Source organism: Gopherus flavomarginatus, chromosome 6 (assembly GCF_025201925.1).
Source record: "Gopherus flavomarginatus isolate rGopFla2 chromosome 6, rGopFla2.mat.asm, whole genome shotgun sequence".
Lineage (NCBI taxonomy): Eukaryota > Metazoa > Chordata > Testudines > Testudinidae > Gopherus > Gopherus flavomarginatus.
This window is the reverse complement of record NC_066622.1, coordinates 90461387-90483495: the sequence shown is the minus strand read 5'-3', so window position 1 is coordinate 90483495 and position 22109 is coordinate 90461387. Positions and strand designations below refer to the sequence as shown.

Genomic DNA, 22109 nt, shown 5'->3' with positions numbered 1-22109 from the left:
TCTGCAGTAACTCAGATTCCATCCCATATAACATCCCATCACAGACCACTGGCATACTTACCTGCCTGGGGGACAGAGTTAATGTTGTGGGAATGTCACCGCTGAATTTTTTATTGGTTCTGTGATTTACAGTATCAGCCTGTAATGTATTAATGTAGATCTTCTGCCAGTGTGCATTTAGGGCCAGATTCTGGTTCTCTAATCCCACTCATCCCTCTATCCACCTCAAAACAGGCCTGAAACAATGTTGGTTTAGCTTCTGTATTTGATTGGACCTGGGCTCATGAAACCCCCTCACAGTCACCAGTTCAATTTGCTTGTGCCCGAAACATGAATAATCCAAGAACCGGAGAGGGCAAAGTGCCTGGGACAGATCTTGTGGGATAGGGGGCTGGGGAAGGTCCATACTAAAACACACAGACAACAGCCACTAATCCTGACCTTGAAATGCCCTTCTGTACTCATTTCACACACAGTCCTTGAAGGCTCTGAGGATTTCAGCTTCATGAGTTTAGGAGGGCAAAGGATCAAGGGGAAAATATTCACTCCATTCTTTGCCTCATAGCTTTGGATTTATAGACCAGGAATGTTCAAACTGATCTGTGGAGCAGAGCTGCAGCTGTCACAATGGTGAGATGTCTATTATTCTTCTAGAAGAGATATTTCCTTCTAACTATAACCCAGTAACAAACTCAATCAGAATGCTTATTTTATTATAGGGTGGCTTTCTTAACCAACTAAACTCAAACAAGCTACTCTTTGCACTTCACATCTGTCTTTTGTATAAATTGAAATCTACAGATGACCTCAAAATTACAAGGATAGCAAATACACAAAAGGACAGAACAAATGCAGTCAACATCAATGAGAACATGATTATACAAGCGTGTGTAACCAAGCAACTGAACCCATTTTATTAAAAAGCATTTTCCATCATCTCTCCTTACACTTCTATTACTTTATCACATGCCACAAAGAAGGTGTGGAATCAGGACATAAATTATTGGGAAGTTTCTATGAGACAAACTGTTTTTAAGAAGAGCTTCAAATAGAAAAGGCTTCGAGAGCTACAGCTGTAGCTATGTTAGCTGAAGGTTTTGTTTTTGTTTTTAATGAAAAATTATTTTGTGGTGTTTGAATGAAATCTGATAAATAATCTATGGTTCTGAGTATTTTGTTGAATCCTAACTGGTTGATGTCTCTTTAATATTGCCCAAGGTATAGCAGAAGTACCCTATTCAGAAGCCAGAAAATTCAGCACAGCCTCAGGTTCAGTGCACTTGTTTTGTAGTGGTGCGTTGCTATGTAATGGGATTCCAGTAGGCAGATCCTCTCCCATCTTTAAGGGTCAGAGTGATGTTCTGGTTTTACTAATGAAATTTATTTTCTCAAATCAGAGTCAGTTTTGTTTTTAATTATGACTGATTTCACCAAATAAATTGCATTTACACCATCAGACTGTTGTGGTCCCTTAAGAAGTAAGATGAATTATCAGTTGGAATCCTATTGCCTAGCAGCAATGACACTAACTCCTATCTCTTCTCTGACTGTGAGAGGTGCACAGACCCTGTGGAAAGTAACTATAGTCTGGTCCGTTCTGAGGTGCTGAAGCTAGCTGTTTCCCCCCTCCCCCATCCCTGCCAGCTATATCGAGGCTGATGTTAAAGCCCTCCAACTGGAGAGAATTAAAAGGGAGGTACCTGGTTTCAGACTGCTGCCACTCTGACTGGTTTGGAGAGTGAACCTAGGGTGTGGGCTGAACAATTGTGAGGTAGGAACCTTCAGAGCAACCGAGCCTGGGGAGAGGGTTTGATCTGAACGTCTTTTAAAATAAATTGTTAATTTCTTTGCTAATAAAGGTATACCCCAACCAAGATGGATGTAAGTTTTGATCCTGCGTAATATACAGACAATGTTTTAGGGCAAGATGGGAAAGGCAGCACCTGTTGTGCAGTTCTTCCAATATTTCTCTCACTAGCTCTCAAGTTTTTCACCACTTTTTACAAGCTATGTGTCTACCACTTCCAGCCTTTGTTGGTATCAGTTAGTTCTGACATATGTGGTTCTGAAGAGACAGATTTGAACTTTTTAGAATGAAGCTGGTCAAGATACAGATTCTCGTAAACATAAAACCGCAGCCACTTATAAGTCTCTCTTTGGAAGCAATTAAGAATTATTTTATGCTTGATCTCTCAGAAGTCAGATTTATTGCCATGGAGCGCATAGATCTTTTGTGTTGAATAAAGGCCAGAGTTTATCACTTATCTTTGAAATGCTGAACTCTCACTCTTTAGATACGTTTCATCTGGCCAATTCTGGGAAAGCAAACATTTTGAACTTAGAGGTTACCCTGCCAATTTGATTCTATTTAAATTATAGTTTTAACAATACAAGCAGGCACCAGCTCCAAATTGGAGTGGCTGGCAAGCTTCTTGAAGGGAGAGTATTTTGATATTCATGCCTGTGTCAGGATAATACCAGTTTCTGTTACTTCATTTACAGAAACTCTAGCTCAGAGTTGTTCTGAAATTAGTGGTCATGCATCTGTCTCTTGCCCATCCTCTCTGCTGTGATGTCATTTCCAGAAGTATTATCTCTGGCTTCTACAGAGTTTCTGGGAACAACACTCTGGGCTTGCGTTGGTTAGCCTTATGCCAGTTATAACTCCATAGACCAACGCACACAGCCCTCCCCACGCTGCAAACAAACACTGGACTTGAAATAATGTACCAGACACCTAATTGTCACAACACTAAATTAAAATGTGGGGTCCACTTCTCAGGGCCAGCACCTGGATGATTAGCCAATTCCTTTTATCCTGTGTGAAAAGTCTGAGTGCTGTGATTCATCGCGGAGTCCCTAGATCCTGCTCAGAGGCCTCCATCTTTTGTAATCCCTAGCTAGTAGGTATCTGATTAGTTTGAAGATGCTCCCCAACGTCTCCAAACCCCCTTGGGATGATGGAAGTGAATTATGTGTTTATTCCATCTACCAAAAACCAAGAGCCCCCAAGCTGCTGCAAGGATGGTGGTGATGGAGCCTCTGCTGTTGTATCCCTCCTCCATATTTTTAGTCTCGTTTCCCGATTAGGAGCTCCATCCAGCTCTTGCTTCTGCTTCAGCTTTTACCTTTCTCAAGCTTGATTACAGTGAGACTGACCTAATTCTTGTCAGTTTCTCTGCTGCCTATCCTCTGAGTAATACTCTGAGCATGAAGACAACCAACCAGAGCATTGGCAATCAGTATGCTACAGCTTTAAAAGTTATGATCAGGAGCAGAGGCACTGCAGCTATTTGCAGACTTGGGAAGACCTCACTGCACCAGTTTAGACTTAATTCACGCTTGAAAGGCTGCCTTGACAGACATAAGGACTAGATTCTTTTCTTTTTTTAAATGAAAGTTTAGTTTTTGCAATAGTGGATGGCACTTTCCTAGGAAGCCACTTCCTTACAAAGCACTTTAAATGAGTGTGCAAGTAAATGCTCAAGCCCTGATGGGAAGTATTGGTTCGGTTCAGATAATCAAACTTCTAGATGATTATCAAAAGCTGTAATCCTTTGGAGTCCAAGATAATTACAATAATCATTTTTAAGTACCCTAAAATTCACAAGGTTACATACAACCCCTCAGAGGCTGGGCTCTTCAATTTAGTGGGAAAAATTCCCTGTTAAGGAGGCTTTTGGATCCTCAGTTTAGTTGGAGAATTTCCCTGTAAAGACTTTTAAATGATCACAGTTATCAGGGTTAGAAGCATAAGCATTTTATCATCAGAAAGGGGAATGCAGAGGATGGGGATGACCCCAGCTTGTTAATGGTGCAAAGCTCCTGTCTCTAGCTCTGATGGGTCATGAGATATCAGGTACTAAAGCTGTCAGTGTCCCAAGACTGAAGTTTGTCCATCCTGGTTCTCCAGTGTAATTTTTGGGGTGGAACACATTTTGGGGGGTGAGAATGGGGACAAAGATTAAAGTATTCTGCCAGCGAGTGGTTTCTTTTATTTTGTTTTAAACGTGTTTCTTTGAAGGAACATAGTGTAGATGAGGCACAGAGGGTTAGATGATAAATACAACTTAGCACATGGATATCATCACCACATGTGTGGTGTCAAACCAAAGTTTGCGTGTGTCAGTGGACCAGATCCACCCCTGCCGATGCAATCTGTACTACCCCATGCTGCAAATTAAAAGCAGTTGTGTCCAAAATTCATATCAGCACACTGTCCTGACTGCACACTCAAATCCAGTCCTCCACCCATAAATGGGCTTGAAGGCATCTTGCATCATTGCATCCTCCTCTAGACAGACTCTTCACCAGTGAAGGCCTGTGGCTCTGGTATGTGCTGCCGGAAGCCAGCATACTCAGAGCTGTAAACAGTCCCCTGTCTATAAAACACACCACAGTACAGTTTTTACAGATTCTCATTGCACATTTTTGTATAATGGGGTCTTTTTTTCAACACAAATAGTAAATATTACACTTTTTGAATTGTTTCAAAGGTGTCAAAGTGTCTCACACAGAGTTCTCAGAAGTTGCACAGCAGGCTATCTTTATCCACTTCAGTACTTAATTTACCAGAGGGGAAGATCTCTTGTGACTCCTAATTGATAAACTGTTTGTTCCCTTACCTGGTTTCAGTCTAGCATTATGCTGAGATAGTTAGTTATTAGGTGACAGCAATACTTTGTACTTACACACGTCCTTCCATCATAGGATCTCAGTGCTGTAGCATGGTAAAAAGTATCTCCCTTGCATGTAGGTTGTTGGCAGATTCATCGTACGGTCTACTGTTATTGGAGTTTGGCGGTTTTGCCACACTTGAGATTGAGATTGTGCCATACTGAGCCTGTGTGGCTGTGGGTTAAAAACCCTGAATGGGTCTTTTGGGTTCTGCAGCCACAGAAGTTACTTTTTGCTTCAAAAAAAGTAGTGCACACCTTTCAGTGACTGTAGAATACAATGCAGGAGATTCCATGGCTGAGGGGATGACGTTTTTCTATGTGAAAATTGGTCATCTGGGGAACTGTATTGTAGGAGCTGCAGTCTGAATCACTATTATCTTCCCAGACTAACTAATCCATTCTGGAAATTAGCCAGGGTATGAAGGCATGGCAGGAAAACTAAATTACTCTTTCCCATTTGTGGATCACTCAAGGTAGCTGTAACAAAACCAAGTTCTTGCTGTAGAGTAGGCTGGGAGCCATCAGCCCCCTGACTTGGGCAACCTTGGGCCTGCTGCAACTATGGGTGTATGACCTTGGCTGTGGGGACAGAAGACTCAAGGTCTGGATTTCTGGGATATCGTGGTATGACACTTGCAAACTCCCTCAGCCAGCTTTTCTTCTGTTTGTTTACTTTTTGCCAAAAATAGCTATATTTTTTCCACTCTGCCCCTCCAAAGGGTTTTCATATTTATATTTTTAAAAGCCATATTATTTGGGAGGTTTAGAACATAAACAAAATGTACATATAAAATACAAATAAGTAAAATGTACATCCAAATGTATAAATAATTCATACAGTAATGATTTTTTAAACAGGATGAAAGTGTGTCCCGTTGTCCTCCTTCTCTATTTATATCTTTCAAATACTAGCGGGTATGCCAGCACTCCGGAGAACACCGCAACACACTGCCAGGGAGCTGCTGTACTTTGTTTTAGAGCTTTCATGGTAGCCAACTTTTCCCTTGGTTAGGGCAGCCTTCCAAAGAGCCAGCATCAATAGCCTTCCAGGAATTACACAGCATGCCAAGGTAGTGGATATATTGTCTGGAATGGATTAGGTCCTTTGTTTTTACTTTTTACATAAAGTCAGTCAATGAAAAGAAAGTTTGAAAAATAAAGAGATAAATTAGATATTTAGTATCTAATGCCTAAATTCAGTATGGGCATGCTGTAGGTGAAAGCTCCTGGTCCAGAACCCCAGCTGGAATAAATCAACATAATTCCACTGACACAAATTTGTATCGTTGGAGGATATGGGTTTACATTTTTAATTTGTTGCAAGTTACAATGTTCACTCATTCGGGCTTTGTATATCACCTTTGTATATCTTTGTATATCACCTTGGTTATTCACAATAGCTCCACTAGTAAAATATTGGATACTCTTTTCAAAAAAATATATAACGCCGCATACTAGATAGAGAGAGGGATAAACAAACCATATTTAGTAGGTGTCATGGAGACCGATGGCACAATCTCCTTTTAGCATGGGCAGAGGTATGCTATGTGTGGATCTAGTGGCAGGATCTATACTAACATATCTTTTAACTAAGCATTTCTTTGTGCTGTCCCTGCCTATTGATCAATAAAAATGAAGTACTAGATTTCTTTCCCCTATATGCTTCTTACTATGTGCCTGTGTATTACTAGTATTGGTTCATGTGGAACAATCAAGCCTTTTACATGAGGTTCCACTCAAGGACTCAATCCTCAGATTTAGTAAATTGTCACAGCTCAAATAGTGCAGTTACACTACTTTACACCAAAGCATATGGTTCAAAGTTTCCAGTGTGTTAAAAGGAAAATTAAGCAAGTGAAATTAATTATCACAAAGGGGTTGTGAGACCCATTGCAAATTATTGAAATTTGTGAACTAACAAGTAGGCTAACAGACATGAATTAATGAAAATAAAGTTTCATCACAACTGGTACTTTGTTTATGTGCTTTGAGAAGTGTATGTTAGTCTTAACTGTTTGTTAATTCATAGCATAGTGGCAACTCTGCTGTAATATATTTTGTAGTAATAACTATAATAGGAGATCTCACTGCAGCATGCAGTTCCACAGTCAGAGAAGTGGAGGGAATCCACAGTTGTATGCAAATGATAAAGCATGAAGGTTAGCAGGGCTAAATTTCATCTGCATTAATAGTTGAAGGTTTGGGCCGAAGATTATGATTTTCTTCAATTGTAAAGATTGAGCATGTCTCCATGTCAATATAACATCAGCAGCATTTTGGATCTGTGTAGTGGCAATTGTGAGACAATTGTCATAAAGACCATTATCACAATGAGACAATTATCCACCCTGTGTCTTGGAAACCAATGAGAACCTGCTGATTTTAATTAGTAGATCTTTGTTACAGAATAGTAGGTAAATTGTTCGTTCTGTGCTCATAAGTACACTGTTCTCTTGATATGGTCAAAATGTGGTTTCTGATGCCTTTGTCTACAATCTCTGTTCAAGTACAAAATCAGCAAACTATATGCTTAAAAACATGTGCAAGGATATGGCTTGGATGCACTTTATGATTTATTAGCCTAAGAATATCCTTGGGACTAAATACTGTTGCTATGGGCACAAAGATGAACATTGAGAACAAGGCTCTTATAGTACAAATTAATCTCCTTTTGTTTTTCCTCTGATTTTTGTAAATAGTGTAATGCACAGTTAGAGTAACATTTATTATTAACTGTTTTTTTTTAAATCATTGAACAGCAGTGGTTTTGTCCACTACCTTTAAATTTTGATGCAAATAATGATGTATCTCCAAGCTCATATAATCTATCTATTATTTTGAAAACACTGGGTTTTGTGCAATGGAACAGAACAACATTTTGTCATTCTGCAACAGGGAAAAATGGTGCATAGGAGTCCCACTCGCAGAAGTAATCACAGTGTGATGATAGGATTAGAGATGGAAGAGACCTGTTTGATCATCTCATCCATCACCCTGACAGTGCAGTCATCAGTGTTTTGTCTGATTAAGTTTTAAATGTCTCAGGGAATGGGCTTCTACCACCTCCCTTGGGATGGGGTTCTGCAATACATTGTATCTGAGTGTTAGAAGTTTTCTTTGATATTCTATCTAAATTTTTCTTTTAATAACTTAATTCTATTTTTACTAGTTATAGTTCCTTTGTGAACCATAATTAATTCCTCCCTCTTTTTAACCACCAGATATTTGTATATTCCTTTTCAGGCACCGTTTCGCTAATGTGTACATGTTTAGCTCTTTAACCTTATTGCAATAATGCAGTCTCTCTAGCCTTTTTTTACTTGGATAGAACTCAGATGCCTTTAACAAATGCTTTTGATAATTTAAAGCTTGTTGAGGATCACAGATTCTATATTAGGAACTGAAAATATATTTCTCACATGTCTGTCCTTTTAAAATATGTGAAACTGGAATCAACAGAGTAGGAACAAATCAGGATTTTGTTTCAATTCAGTGAAGTGCTGTAATTGTAATGTTCAATTAAGTACAAACTACTGGAAGATGAAAAGTCTAGTCTCCTTTTGATGCAAGGGGTATGACACATGCAGTGATGTCATGGATGCAAGGAGAGGAGTTGCCCATTTATCAGTTAGAAAATAGATTCTGAAATGTTTATGCTGAGACAGGACTTCAGAGAGGTGTAGGTTAAGAACGTTGTTTGGTTCATATTTCAGACTTTAGCCTTCAAGTTCTGGATTTTGGTTTCTGCCCATCTCTAAGCAGGATGTAAATGATAAACAATGTAAACTGGTACTGTGTGATAGCTCAAAGTTTTAAACCAGTAAAGAGAAAAATAGTGCAAAGTTTAAAAGAGCTTTAAATTTATTCAAACATTTATTTAAGGCTTTTGGGAATTTATTTGAGACTCAAACAGTATTTCTTGATTTTATGTACACATATCTTTGTGTACACAAACACATTGATTCTTTGTGCAAAGTTTCCACTTCCTAGAAGGCAGCAAAGTCTACTGGACTTGGACTCTAAACACCTGGTGTATGCTCATGGTGCCATCACTCACTAATTGTGTGATATTTTGCATGTTACTTAACTCCTTTGTACTTGTTTCCCTGAACAAGATTTTCTAATGACTAATGGGTTTGGGTGCCCAACTTGAGACATTTTAAAAGGACCTTATTGATCACATGTCCTCTGAAAATTAGGTCACTTAAAGGTGTCTCAAACTGGGAAAATTATGTGTTTGAACATTTTGGCCCTTAACTTAAAACAAGAGTAATAATGGTTATTCTATATTGTAAAGTGCTTTGAAATGTATGGAAGAAAGGTATTGTGGATGTGCTAAGTATTATTATTTTATTATTATTCCAAAAAAGAACCAAAGAGGGATGATCTTCAGTTCATTATCTTCATCATGTCAGATTGTGTACACAGGGGTGGCTCCAGGCCCCAGCACGCCAAGTGCGTGCTTGAGGTGGCAAGCCGCAGGAGGTGCTCTGCTGGCGCCGCAAGAGCGGCAGGCAGGCTGTCTTCGGCCGCTTGCCTGCGGAGGGTCCGCTGGTCCCGCGGCTTCGGCGGACTTTCCACAGGCATGCCTGCAGAGGCTCCGCTGGTCCCACAGCTTCAGAGGTCCGCCGAAGCTGCGGGACTAGCAGACCCTCTGCAGGCAAGCCGCCGAAGGCAGCCTGCCTGCCGTGCTTGGGGTGGCAAAATGTCTAGTGCCGCCCCTGTGTACAAAAGCAAAGAACTTTGGTTAATAAAATAAAATACAGTTTCTCCATATTTTTCAGCTTTCCTTATACAAGAACATACTGGTCCAGATTTTAATAGTGGCCTATAAAGTGGGCATTGCCCAAAATTACACATCCACATTTTGTTTGTACAGTTTTGTGTGCCTGTATTTTGCAGGCCCAATAATTTGATTTGTGTTTACAAATTACCGGTCTTCTAGCTGGATACAGGCAGGTGGACTTTTTCACTCATACAGGGCCCCAGTAACTTTCATGGGACTCTGCTTGGGAATAAGGATCTGTCCACACAGATCTGAATGCAGGAGCAGGGTCCAGGAGTGAGATTCTGTGATACACCACTTAGAGGCACAGCATAGAACTCAGAGCCCAGGGGGAGGAGTGGCTGCGGTGGATTTGTCACCTTAAAAACATACCACCCTGCACCTGGGCTGCTTCAGTGCTCATAGCATAATTTAGACATCTAAGAGAGGCATCTAAGCTATGGCAGCCTGTCCCCAGCTTCCTGTGGGCTGCAGCATCCTGCTTCTGACATGCTGCTCCCCATCCTGTTCCACCTAATACACCAGAGATTGCAAGGAGGATCTCAGAAAGCTGCCTTATAGCTCTCCTTCAGTTGTTGCACTAGAACAGTGTCCCCCTGGCCAGATAGATGGCTTTCAGAGTCCCCTTAAACTGTGTCAGACGTGTAACCCAAGAACCTCACCTTGGTAGATATTAGAGCAATGAAGATTTCCCCTTTGTTCAGAAAAATCTACTTTGTTACACTTCATCTATAATACTTTGTGTAGTATTGATTTTATTCAAAATGTTTAAGATCATCAAACAACATTTTATGTAGCTTTTGGAGTTATTGTGGATAATTCTCTGAAAACATCTGCTCGGTGTGCACCACAGTCAGAAAAGCTAACAGAATATTAGGAACCATTAAGAAAGGGATAGATAATAAGACCGAAAATATCATAATGCCTCTAAAGAAATCCATGGTATGCCCATATCTTGAATACTGTATGCAGATCTGGTTGCCCCATCTCAAAAAAGAGATATTGGAATTGGAAAAGGTACAGAAAAGGGCAACAAAAATGATTAGGGGTATGGAACAACTTCCGTATGAGGTGAGATTAAAAAGACAGACAGACATCTCAGCTGCAGTTGTGAGCAGTGAGTTCTTTTATTCAAAACTGAAAGGAGTCTACTTATTTTCATATAATTTGTATATTTATAATGTCTGCGAGCTTAAAACAATCAAAGTAGGTGCAAGTGTTACATCTGTGTTTGACTTTTGTCCTCCATCCCATTCTCTGTTTGGCAGCTCCATTTACTTTAGTGGATTAATTTACTGATACTGTGGCAGATATGATTCTCCTACACCATTACAGCTTTTTATTTAGCACTTATTATTACTAGGCTGTTAATGTTCCAAAACAGGAAGGGCAGACCTGAACTTGAAGCCAACTAATTTAAAACATAGCAAAGGTATTTACTACTATTACTACTTTTTTTTAATTTTATTTTTTAAGACCAGCATCAAAAAGTGGCTTCCATCTGAGGCGACCATAATGCAACTATTATGTTGCCCCAGGAGGTTTCCCTTTACCTCACCTGATAGAGATGGTGTTGTGGACTTCAGAGGTCCCAGTTTGAGTCTCAGCTGTGATAATGTTGCTAGGTACACACGTATTTCAGTCACCAGATAGGGGGTAAGGACTGTTATGGGTTTGTTAAGCCTGCATAGTGTCTGATCCCAAGTTAACAGATACAACAGAGATTATTTTACTCACTGGTGGTCAGATTTGTTGTGCTGAATCATAAAGTCCTTGCATTTTTTCTTTCTAAGAATGTTAGATTCTGAAGTCCAACCAAACTGCACGCAACACAAGTCAGAGGTTATGTGTATGAGTGCAAAGATGGCACAAAACTTTCTTTACCACTGTATGCTGGGCTGGTTCTCTGGTGTCTTGGCTTAAGTTAACAGTGGCTGCTAACAACTTTAGGGGCCAAAACTGTATCTGAGGGTTGGTGCAGTGTAACATCCTGACTGCTCACCCTTTTTCTTGCCATATCCCCTTGAGCTGGCAGCAGGGAAGTGGTAAGGGCACAGGAAAATATGTTGGGAATTACTATGAATTTTGTGTAGACATGAGGAATTAATGCAAAAGTTTGCAATACCAAAATATTTGCAAGTACTTTAAAAAAGCTCTAGTTAAATCATGCTGTTTCGCTAATGGGGATGTAGCACAAGACTTGAGCACAGCTGTGCTCTCAATTGTTAACAGCTTTGAATACTATTCACTAGCATTTCCTAAGAGCTAGTGATCTTTATTAGCATTCCCAAGAGTTACTAATATTGTGCAGTTGAGTCTCATCCCAGTCTTTCATTTGTAATGGGATTTGTACAGAAAATAATATGGGAAAATCAGTTCTAAATCTCTCTAAATATGTAGAGTTTTTGTGGTTCCTGGTAAACTGAGACGATGACCCAGATTCTTCTCTGAAAAAGCGTTTTAGTCTTTGAGGGTCACTCCTATTTGGTGCAGCTGTCACAGATAAAAGCTGTCTGTTGTGTTAAACTTGGTTTTACTGTTGCTTATACTGAGACATGAAATGAGAATTAAGAAAATGCCTAGGCAGAATTCTTAAAATAAATAGTCTAATGCCCAGACAGAATTATTGAGCTAGAATTTACACTGCAAATGAATATCCATTAATTCAAAACAGCATTAACAAGCTGTAGTAATTAAAAAAATATTTGAATGTGAAAAAATTAATAGTCAAGGTTGTTTTTGGAACATTAACTCTGCCCGACTACACCTTTTCACAGCAGTGCAAGATCATCTTCCTTTAACCAGTCTGCTCCACATAAGAACAGCCGTACTCAGTCAGACCAAGCCCAGTATCTTGTCTTCTGACAGTGGCCAATGCCAGATGCTTCAGAGGGAATGAACAGAACAGAGAATCATCAAGTGATCCATTGGCCTTGTCATCCACTCCCAGCCTCTGGCAATCAGTGGCTAGAGACACTTAGAGGATGGGGTTGCATCCATGACCATTTTGGCTAATAGTCATTGGTGAACCTATCCTCCATGAACTTACCTAATTCTTTTTTGAAACCCATTATATTTTTGGCCTTCACAATATCCCCTGGCAATGAGCTCCACAGGTTGACTGTGTGTAGACTGTAGGTCTCAGACTTCAGAGTACCCCATTCACCAAACTTGGTAAGTTCCGTACTTGCCGTTGAGAAAAGAAGGAAGCTGATGTGTGTAGAATGTATTATATTTTTTTATTTGTAGTCAATGATTTGGTTATAGTCTAAAGTTGTAACAGTTCTAAACATACTCTCAGTGTTTGATAAGGAAATTAAGGAAGAATTAAAATTCTTTATGCAACTTTAACTGAAGGTGTTCTCGGTATGTTTGGTTATTATAACTACACCACTTATGTGTCATTATGAATAAATGTCTATCTACAACCATAAGTCTGTCTAAAATAGTCCAAATGAAATCAATTAAAATGTGACTTAAATGGGATTGAGAAACTTCTATTAACTTCAGATCTTTATGCTCAATATCTTTGAGTAAAGGTAAGAGCAACATTTAGCAGAACATTTACTTTAAATTTACCATTTTCTCCACAGATTTCAGATCTCCTGAAGCCATGGCTTGCTCACTGCTCCCTATGTAATGTCCCCCATGCCCCTCCAGAGAATTTACTAGTAACATCATGACCAATTCTGAAGTCCACTGGAGTAGGTCTGTGGAGGGTGGGGGGAGGTTTAAGTGTATTTTATTCTATTGTGTAAGTTTTCAAAATTTTTAGCTTGCTCCATTCTCCAGAGGAATAGCGTGGTGACACTGCTAGGGGCATTGAATGGTGCAATAGCCAGCTAGTCACAACTTCAGGATACATGAAAGATAAGATGGGATAAATATAAGTAACACACATGCTAACTACACCTCTGGGCTTTGCTCTTTGGTACATTGAGTGTAATATTCTAAAGATAATGGAGGTTTCTTAATCTTCTTTGTGAGTGTCATTTGAAGGATTACTTTGAGTTTACAGAGTTTAACACAGCATAATTTTTAAATCAGGACCTCCATTACATTTACATAGCCTTTTCCGAAGATCCTAAGCAAGTGATAACTTGGAGAATAAATATTCTTCCCTCTTTCTATTAATCTTTGTTTCCTTCTTCCTCTCATTCTCTTCTTTTCACCTCTCTTGTTTCTTGGGGCATTATAAACTATGGCAAATATGGAATGGCTTGAAGTAAAATAGACTGCACCCCCTCCAACCTATTGTCTGGAGTCAGGTAACCAAGGGACTTCAAGGATCAGTACCGTATCATAACAAGAATAGGATTTCTTTGTCTGTCTTGAGGCTTGATGCTTCAATAATTTCCATTTTCTTTCCTCTCTATTTGTGTTCTACCTGTGTCTCATAATCTAATGTGGGGGAAATTACAACACATGCTTTGTTTACCAATGAGAATTTTTGAAAAGATGCCTTAGGGTCTTCCTAGCATCCTGGTTCACCATCACACTTTCTCATCCTTATCTGTTTTCTGTATCTTGAAGGTTATAAATATTACTTGTTGATATCATGTTCTATCCACCCCAAAGGGACCACAGCTTAAAGGAGAAATGTTTCAGTTTTCAGAAATCTATTGTTTTTGTGTGTTCTAACTAATGAATTCTCTCTGAACCAAATATTTCCACTTCATTTTTCTCCTGTTTTTATTTTAGTCAGTGCATCATTATTGCAATATTTTTAATATATGTATATGTACCAGCTTTGCTCCTTAATTTGGTGACTGAGGAATTGAACCCAGAAATCAGGTCATAAATGTTTCCTTTTTGCTTGTTGTTTTGTTTCATTGTAATAATGGCTGTAGTTGTGCAGGATACAGTTTAATTATTTATGGATTTCTAAGATCTGACACAGTGATGTGTGCTAACATATTTCAGCAATCTGTCTTTAGAATGTAGTATTAACTAGGGCTGTCAAGCGATTTAAAAACATTAGCAGCGATTAATTGTGCTATTAAACAACAATAGAATACCAATTATTTTAAATATTTTTGGATGTTTACTACATTTTTGAATATAGTAATTTCAATTACAGCACAGAATACAAAGTGTACAGTGCTCACTTTATATTTATTTTTTATTACAAATATTTGCACTATAAAAAACAAAAAAAATATTTTTCATTTCACCTCATACAGGTACTGTGGTGCAATCTTTTTATCATGAAAGTTGAACTTACAAATGTAGAATTATGTACAAAAAACCTGCATTCAAAAATAAAACAGTGTAAAATTGTAGAGCCTACAAGTCCACTCAGTCCTACTTCTTGGTCAGCCAATCATTCAGACAAACAAGGTTGGTCACAGTTTTCAGGAGACAGTGCTGCCTTCTTCTTTTTTACAATGTCACCTGAAATTGAGAACAGGCATTGACATGGCACTGTTGCAGCTAGTGTTGCAAGATATTTAGGTGCCAGATGTGCTAAGGATTCATATGTCCCTTCATGCTTCTATCACCATTCCAGAGAACATGCTTCCATGCTGATGATGGGTTCTGCTTGATAACAATCCAAAGCAGTGTGGACTGACGCATGCTCCTTTTCATCATCTGAGTCAGAAGGTTCATTTTCTATTTTGGTGGATTGGGTTCTGTAGTTTCCATATCAGAGTGTTGCTCTTTTTAAGACTTCTAAAAGCATGTGCCACACTTCCTCCCTCTCAGATTTTGGACGGCACTTCGGATTCTTAAACCTGGGGTCAAGTACTGTAGCTATTTTTAGAAAACTTACATTGGTACCTTCTTTGCATTTTGTCAAATCTTCTGTGAAAGTGTTCTTAAAATTAACATGTGCTGGGTCATCATCCAAGACTGCTATAACGTGAAATATATGCAGAATGCGGGTAAAATAGAACAGGAGACATACAGTTCTACCCTCAAGGAGTACAATCACAAATTTAATTGACGCATTATTTTTTTAACGAGCATCAGCAGCAAGGAAGCATGTCCTCTGGAATGGTGGCCGAAGCATAGAAGGGGCATACGAATATTTAGCACATCTGGCATGTAAATAGCTTGCAATGGTGGCTACAAAAGTGCTATGCAAATGCCTCTTCTCATTTTCAGGTAATATTGTAAATAAGAAGCAGGCAGGAGTATCTCCCATCAATGTAAACAAACTTGTTTGTCTTAGTGATTGGCAGAATAAGACGTAGGACTGAGTGGATTTAGAGGCTCTAAAATTTTACACTGTTTTGTTTTTGAGTGCAATTAGGTAACAAAAAAAAATCTGCATTTGTAAGTTATGCTTTCACTATAAAGAGATTGCACTTTAGTACTTGTATGGGGTGAATTGCAAAATACTATTTCTTTTGTTTATCAGTTTATCAGTTTGTTTATCAGTGCATATGTTTGTAATCAAAAGTAATATAAAGAGAGCACTGTACACTTTGTATTCTGTGTTGTAACTGAAATCAATATTGAAAATGTAGAAAATCATCCAAAAATACTGAATACATTTCAATTGGTATTCTATAGTTATAAGTGTGATTAATCGCAATTTTTTAATCACAATTAATTTTTTTTAGTTAATTGCATGAGTTAAATGCGATTAATTGACAGCCCTAGTGTTAACGTTGGAAACAATAGGTTAATGCATGTACTATGCTAAAGCAAACGACTCTTTTCTATTGCAGGGTTGTTAAATTACTTTCCCACCACACCTTACAGCCATTCTTCATATTTTGTGAATAGCATGATGCTATGAACTGCAGATATTATCCTTACAATAACTTAAAATGTAAATTTTACATTGTACCTATCTTTATGGTGCTTGTCTATAGGGTATGGTACATTCTGACTAAAATTACCTTTATCACTTCTTTAATTTTGTCACTGTAGACAAAGTCCAAATAACTTTGTTTTAACAAAACCTTAAGATAAGTATTTAATAACGTTTACTAGAGTCTGTGCCATTTCTCCCAGAAGCAAACTATGACACGTGGGATTACAATAAGCATACCCCATCCAAATATTAGCCCTCCTATGCCATATCAACTTCAGACAGTTATGCCAATTCACCTATTCCCAAGGATAAATAATAGATAATAAGACAGAAAACATTTATAGTACTTCCATATAAATCCATGGTACGCCCACATCTTGAATACTGCACACAGATATGGTCGTCCCATCTCAAAAAAGAGATATCGGATTTGGAAAAAGTTTAGAAAAGGGCGACAACAATGACTAGGGGTATGGAACAGCTGCCATATGAGGAGAGATTAATAAGACTAGGACTTTTCAGCTTGGAAAAGAGATGACTAAAGGGGGATGTGATAGAGGTCTATAAAATTATGACTGGTGTGGAGAAAGTAAAGAAGATAGTGTTATTCACTCTTCATAACACAAGAACTAGAGGTCACCAAATAAAATTAATAGGCAGCAGGTTTAAAACAAACAAAGGAAGTATTTTTTCACACAGATAGCCTGTGGAACTCCTTGCCAGAGGATGTTGTGAAGGCCAAGGTTGTAACAGGGTTCAAAAAATAACTAGATAAGTTCATAGAGGATAGGTCCATCAATGGCTATAAGCCAGGATGGGCAGGGATGGTGTCCCAAGCCTCTGTTTGCCAGAAGTTGGGAATGGGTGACGGGATGGATCACTTGATGATTACCTGTTCTGTTCATTCCCTTTGGGGCACCTGGCATTGGCCATTGTTGAAAGACAGGATACTCTGCTAGATGGGCTTTTGATCTTACCCAAAATGGCTGTTCTTATGTTCTTAAGGCAAAGATTTTGGATATATTGTCTATTTTCAGTAACCGTCCAAAAACTTTCACTTATGTCTTTCCTATAACTTCTTCTCCCTTCAATATCACTTCAGGCTGCAGGCTTCACAAAGTCCCCCCATTATTATTCCAAACTAAAGGGTATAGTTCCCTTTTGACTGTCAGTTCATTAGCTAAGACGCCACTTCTCTGAAATCTTAACTTTAAAAGACACTTTCTCTGAAATCCACTTCAGCAAGGACAGGTTTGGGCTCCACAGTTCAAGCAGTGATTGTAATCCACATACTAAAACAGCCACATGTTTTGCTTGAGTTGGTTAATTGGCTGAAGATATAGTCAGGACTAAACTGGCTTGGCTGAGAGGTGAAATCCTCACACTTCTGTGTGTTTTGGGTGAATGGCCAAGGTCATTTATTATCCTCACTTATTAGAGTTATCCTCATTAGTGGAAGCTTGAACTACATCTGCATGTATGAAATCTAGCCTGTGAATAAGGATTTTTGGTGCTTGTAAATCTTTAACCTTTGTAAGCAAAATAATTCTTGTGCTAACATGTAAAAATACCATGCCTAGTATTTAAAACATACAAAATATAGCAATACATTATTTTTATTTCCCTCTAACTAGGTTATTTAGTCATAAATCATGGACCAGTAAATTTGAAAAGGCTTAGGAAGCAACAGAGGTTTTGCTGAAAAATATTAATGGAAAACAATAAGTGACACAGTACTTTTGATTAAATAAAAATTTGAATTTAAGTTTTCAAAGACAGGAGCTAGTGCACTATTTCAACCCCAAGATGAGTATGGATGAGAAGTAAAAGAGACTTGGGGCTTGTCTACACTTACATTTTATAGCACTCTAACTTGCTGGCTCGGGTGTGAAAAATCACCCTCCTGAGTGCAGCAAGTCTGAGCGCTTTAAAGCGCTAGTGTAGACAGCCTCCGAGCGCTGGGAGCTAATCCCCTCGTGGAGGTGGATTACCGGGAGAGCTCGCACATGACCACACTCACACTTCGAAGTGCTGCCGCGGGAGCTTTCCCATAACAGCCCTTTGAAGTGTCCAGTGTAGCCATGCGCTCAGTTCTATCTCTGTGTACCCACCTGGCTCCCATTGCTGTGTTATCTGTCTCTCTCTCTCAAACCTTGTTTACCCTCTAAGAGACAGGGAAATATCATTAACTTCATTATACAGGTGAGGAACTGAGGCCCAGAGCTCTCTCTCACAGTCTGTGGCAGAGCCAGAAATTGAACCCAGGTCACTTGGATGCTAGTCTTGTGCTTTAAACACAAGATTAGCTTCCTTCCTCACCAAAGCTTCCCCCCTCCCCCCAATTTTCTAGATTTTCCTTCCACAGTACCTCAGACCAACTTTCCTTTCTAGTCCCTCTCCACAGTAGAATCCTTGCTGGACTTAACATTCCCTCGCCGGCCCACCCTGACAGACATTCTTGGTTTCTGATTGACTCATTGCTGCATTGGGTCACATCAGGCCACTGGGCGGCCTGCATTCGGCTAAGTTACCTTAGTGTGCACTTTTTGCTATTATGTTGCAAACTGTTTTGCATTTATGAATTTTTAATTCACATGTAGCTGCATGACCATATCTGTTGCAGTGAAGATTAGCAACCAGATCTTTAAGGCCAAATTTTGTCCTTGGATGCACATATGTGACTCTTACTGAAGCGAAAGCTAGAATTTGGCCCTTAGTAGTAGTTATTGGTGAAACTCAGTGTGTACAAGCTGGCACCAACAAAACAAATGGCTGCTTAAGGGTCACACAAGTCAATAATGGTCTTCATTTTTTTCAGCAAGACAGTGTGCTTGTGCACAGTTAAAAGTAAACTTGTGTGTTCTTGATCCAGAAGAATCAAATGTAACATCTTTAAAAAAGTTCTGAGAAGAAGCAAAACCCTAATGGAATACCACATTATCTCCATTAACTTCTTGATCTCAGACGTGTTTGATTCCCTAACGCTCCCCCACTTCCAGGGGTGCTGGAACTAGAAGTGCTGGGGGCAGGGTGGCAGCACCTCTTGACTTTAAGTGGTTTCCATCATGTACAGCATTTACAGTTTTGTTCAATGGCTTTCAGCACCTCCGCTATAAAAAATTGTTCCAATGCCACTACCCACTTCCCCAGATTTTCGTAACCCCTGCTTGCTAACCATTGGGAAAAAAATTCCTTCTCCAGTGAACCTTGTGGCCAGTTCAGGCTTCCATCATTTGCAGTACATAATTTGAATTTAGGAAACAAAGATATGTGCCACTTATGGCTATAGAACATTATAATCAGAGCCTCCCACTTCCTGTTATTTAAATGTTGAAGATAGCCTATGACAGTGAAGGTAGATGGGCTCTGTTGAGTATATTCAGGAAGTGCAAGATGGTAGGTCTCCTGGAAGCTAATGGGCAGCAAGATGTCAGCTTTCCCACGTACAGTCTTAGAATATTTAAAAATAGAAGCAAGTATATTTAAGGTTTATAGCTCATGCTTAAACGGGGAACAGTCACTGTTAGTGCAAAATCAGATCTTTAAAAAATTTCATTCCCCAAGAACAACTTTGTGACTGTTAGCAGTCATTGATGGACAGTTACTCGTATGTACCAATGTGACGGTGCAATGAGCTTTTGATTGGCTTTAAAGGCTTTTTTTTTTTTTTTTTTTTTACTTTTATGGGTGCAGCTTTTATGGTTTTATTGAATCAGTAAGAAAGGTCCATAATAGGTTGCGAGCTCCCCATCTCTGAGCATCTCTTCATAAAATCCATTACAGATTTCTACCGTGCAACTTTTCTGCTACATTAATGAGCATGTACATGGTAGCGAAGCATAAGTCCACTTGTTGGCTTTTCAGATGATTTTTGAGATTTAAAAATTCTAAAAAGATTTACTTTTATCCATGTGACATAGGAGGTATAGCAGATGCATGTCATTTATTTATTATTTTTTATTTTTATTAGATGCATGTCATTCATTGGAATTCACAGCCTGGGCTCCATAGAATAGCTATCTAGTTCCAGAGAAGACGGAACAAGACCTCATATGACACTCTGCCTTGTACACAGCTCTGGAAATCCAGTGCAATTTAGCTGATTGCACTGCAAATTCGAATGATTTTTTACTTTTATATAAAATACTGTTTTTCTTCTTACAAATAAAATTTCAGTGTCATCTGAAAATCTGTTTTTATTTGGTAAGGCAATTTCTACCTTGATTTCTTAAAAAAAAAAAAATCAGTCTAATGCTAACATTCATTAGGCATTATATATTCCATTAAAAGGTTAAAAATAGTAACTTCTAGGCAAGCTATTTGTTGTTCACATTTGAGTGGAAAAAATATGGTTCCTTATTTACTGGGTACCTTGTTCTGTGTACATGTTAGTAAAAGATCCTCCTGCAGGCCCCTCATGCTACTGCTATTTTACCTTCCAGAATGAATAGTCAAAAACTGCAGTTATTCAGGACTCAGGTGGCAAAAATTGTAAGGTGGTTTGAAGTGAGCCTTGACATAAAACTTAAAACTACAATTCTCAGTACATGGAGATAGTGATTGTAACACAGATCCCCCTTTTCTTGACCATATTCAGAGAATGGTGCCAGGAAACCTCCTATGAATTAAATGCCTGTTTCACAAACTAGCATGATCACATCTTTCTATCTGTATGATGTGTTGTAATAAGTATGGGTTTTTTAAAAAAAAGACAACAGGGCTTTCAGTAATCCTTTCCCACAAAATGCAGTGGGATTGAAAAATCAGCATAAAGGACACACTGTAAAGATATGGCAATGCATGCATTGTTTTCTACATAATGCAGTCAGGGTCTCCATGATAAAATGAAATTTGTATTTTATTTTTTGTCACCATCAGCAGTTAACCTAAAGTAGGAGCTGCTCCATTTCACTGTAGGTTAAGTGACTTACCATGCAATACTAGCTGGGAAGTATAGATAATGAACTTTCCTTTTTTTGGATAGGTTTTTATAAGAGATTTCAAAATTGGTAAAAAAAAATATATAATGCAGCATATGTTGTTGTTCTGGAATTTTTTTAATATAAAACCCTCCTTTTCAGCATTCCCCTTTCAGTGGAATCACTTAGACACTTCCAGCTGGTGGCAGGGGATACAGCCATAATACAGCTTTCTCTGTCCCAGCTGTCTTTTTCATTACGTTAAATGCATTACGATGGCTGCACTGCTTTATAAAGGTTCAGGTACAGAAAGGTATAGAAAGAAAATATGCAAACATGCATTTTTGTAGTGCCTACCAGCTTCTACAAGATCTTTGGATTCTGAATGTGTTCCTGGCTCTGATCTAAGATATCCTTCCAGTCATTGGAACATTTGCTGAAAGGGCTTCTTAAGGTGCCTCAGGATATCACCTTTTACAAGGAATCATTGTTGTAAAGGATTTTTAGTGCATTATGGCTCATGCAGCCTCACAGCTAAAGAAAAACAGGGATTTAGAAATTGTTGCTGATGAAGAAAATGAGAAAAAAAGAAAACACAGGAAAAGATCCCGGGATCGGAAGAGAAAGGTATATAGATTTGTACCAAATTCTTACAAGCATTCCTTTGTTTCAGTTTTCTTACATTGCAAATGAGCTATCAGAGATCATTCTTGTATGTAACTTGGTAGCTGTGTGAACAATTGGTTAAGATTGTAAAATAACATTGCAAACCAGAACTGTGGGGTTTGCAAAGCAATTGAATTTTTAATCGGTTGTTAGTTGATTGCAGTGATGATGGAGAAGGTGTGCACTCATTTCACATATAAATCAATCACAATACCATGATATGCAAGCATGGCTATAAGTCACTTTAAAATAGTGTATACCAGTAATGTGAAGGTTACATGTATAACACTGTC

At 38.7% G+C, this 22109-nt stretch overlaps 1 protein-coding gene across 16 annotated transcripts in view; it reads left to right on the top strand.

The window, feature by feature from the left end:
* The window catches only part of ANK3 (ankyrin 3), a 437823-nt gene that overhangs the window by 121733 nt on the left and 293981 nt on the right, over positions 1-22109 (top strand). For 8 of the 16 annotated variants that reach the window (XM_050958273.1, XM_050958270.1, XM_050958265.1 and 5 more), the window contains exon 1: positions 21333-21777. The exons of 1 other annotated variant lie outside the window; for it this stretch is intronic. In XM_050958273.1, the coding sequence (XP_050814230.1) occupies positions 21664-21777 (114 nt within the window). In that variant the 5' untranslated portion in view covers positions 21333-21663. Of the gene's footprint in view, positions 1-21332; positions 21778-22109 lie in introns of those variants that run through there. 7 more of the 16 variants (XM_050958268.1, XM_050958267.1, XM_050958266.1 and 4 more) reach the window with 3 other exon arrangements.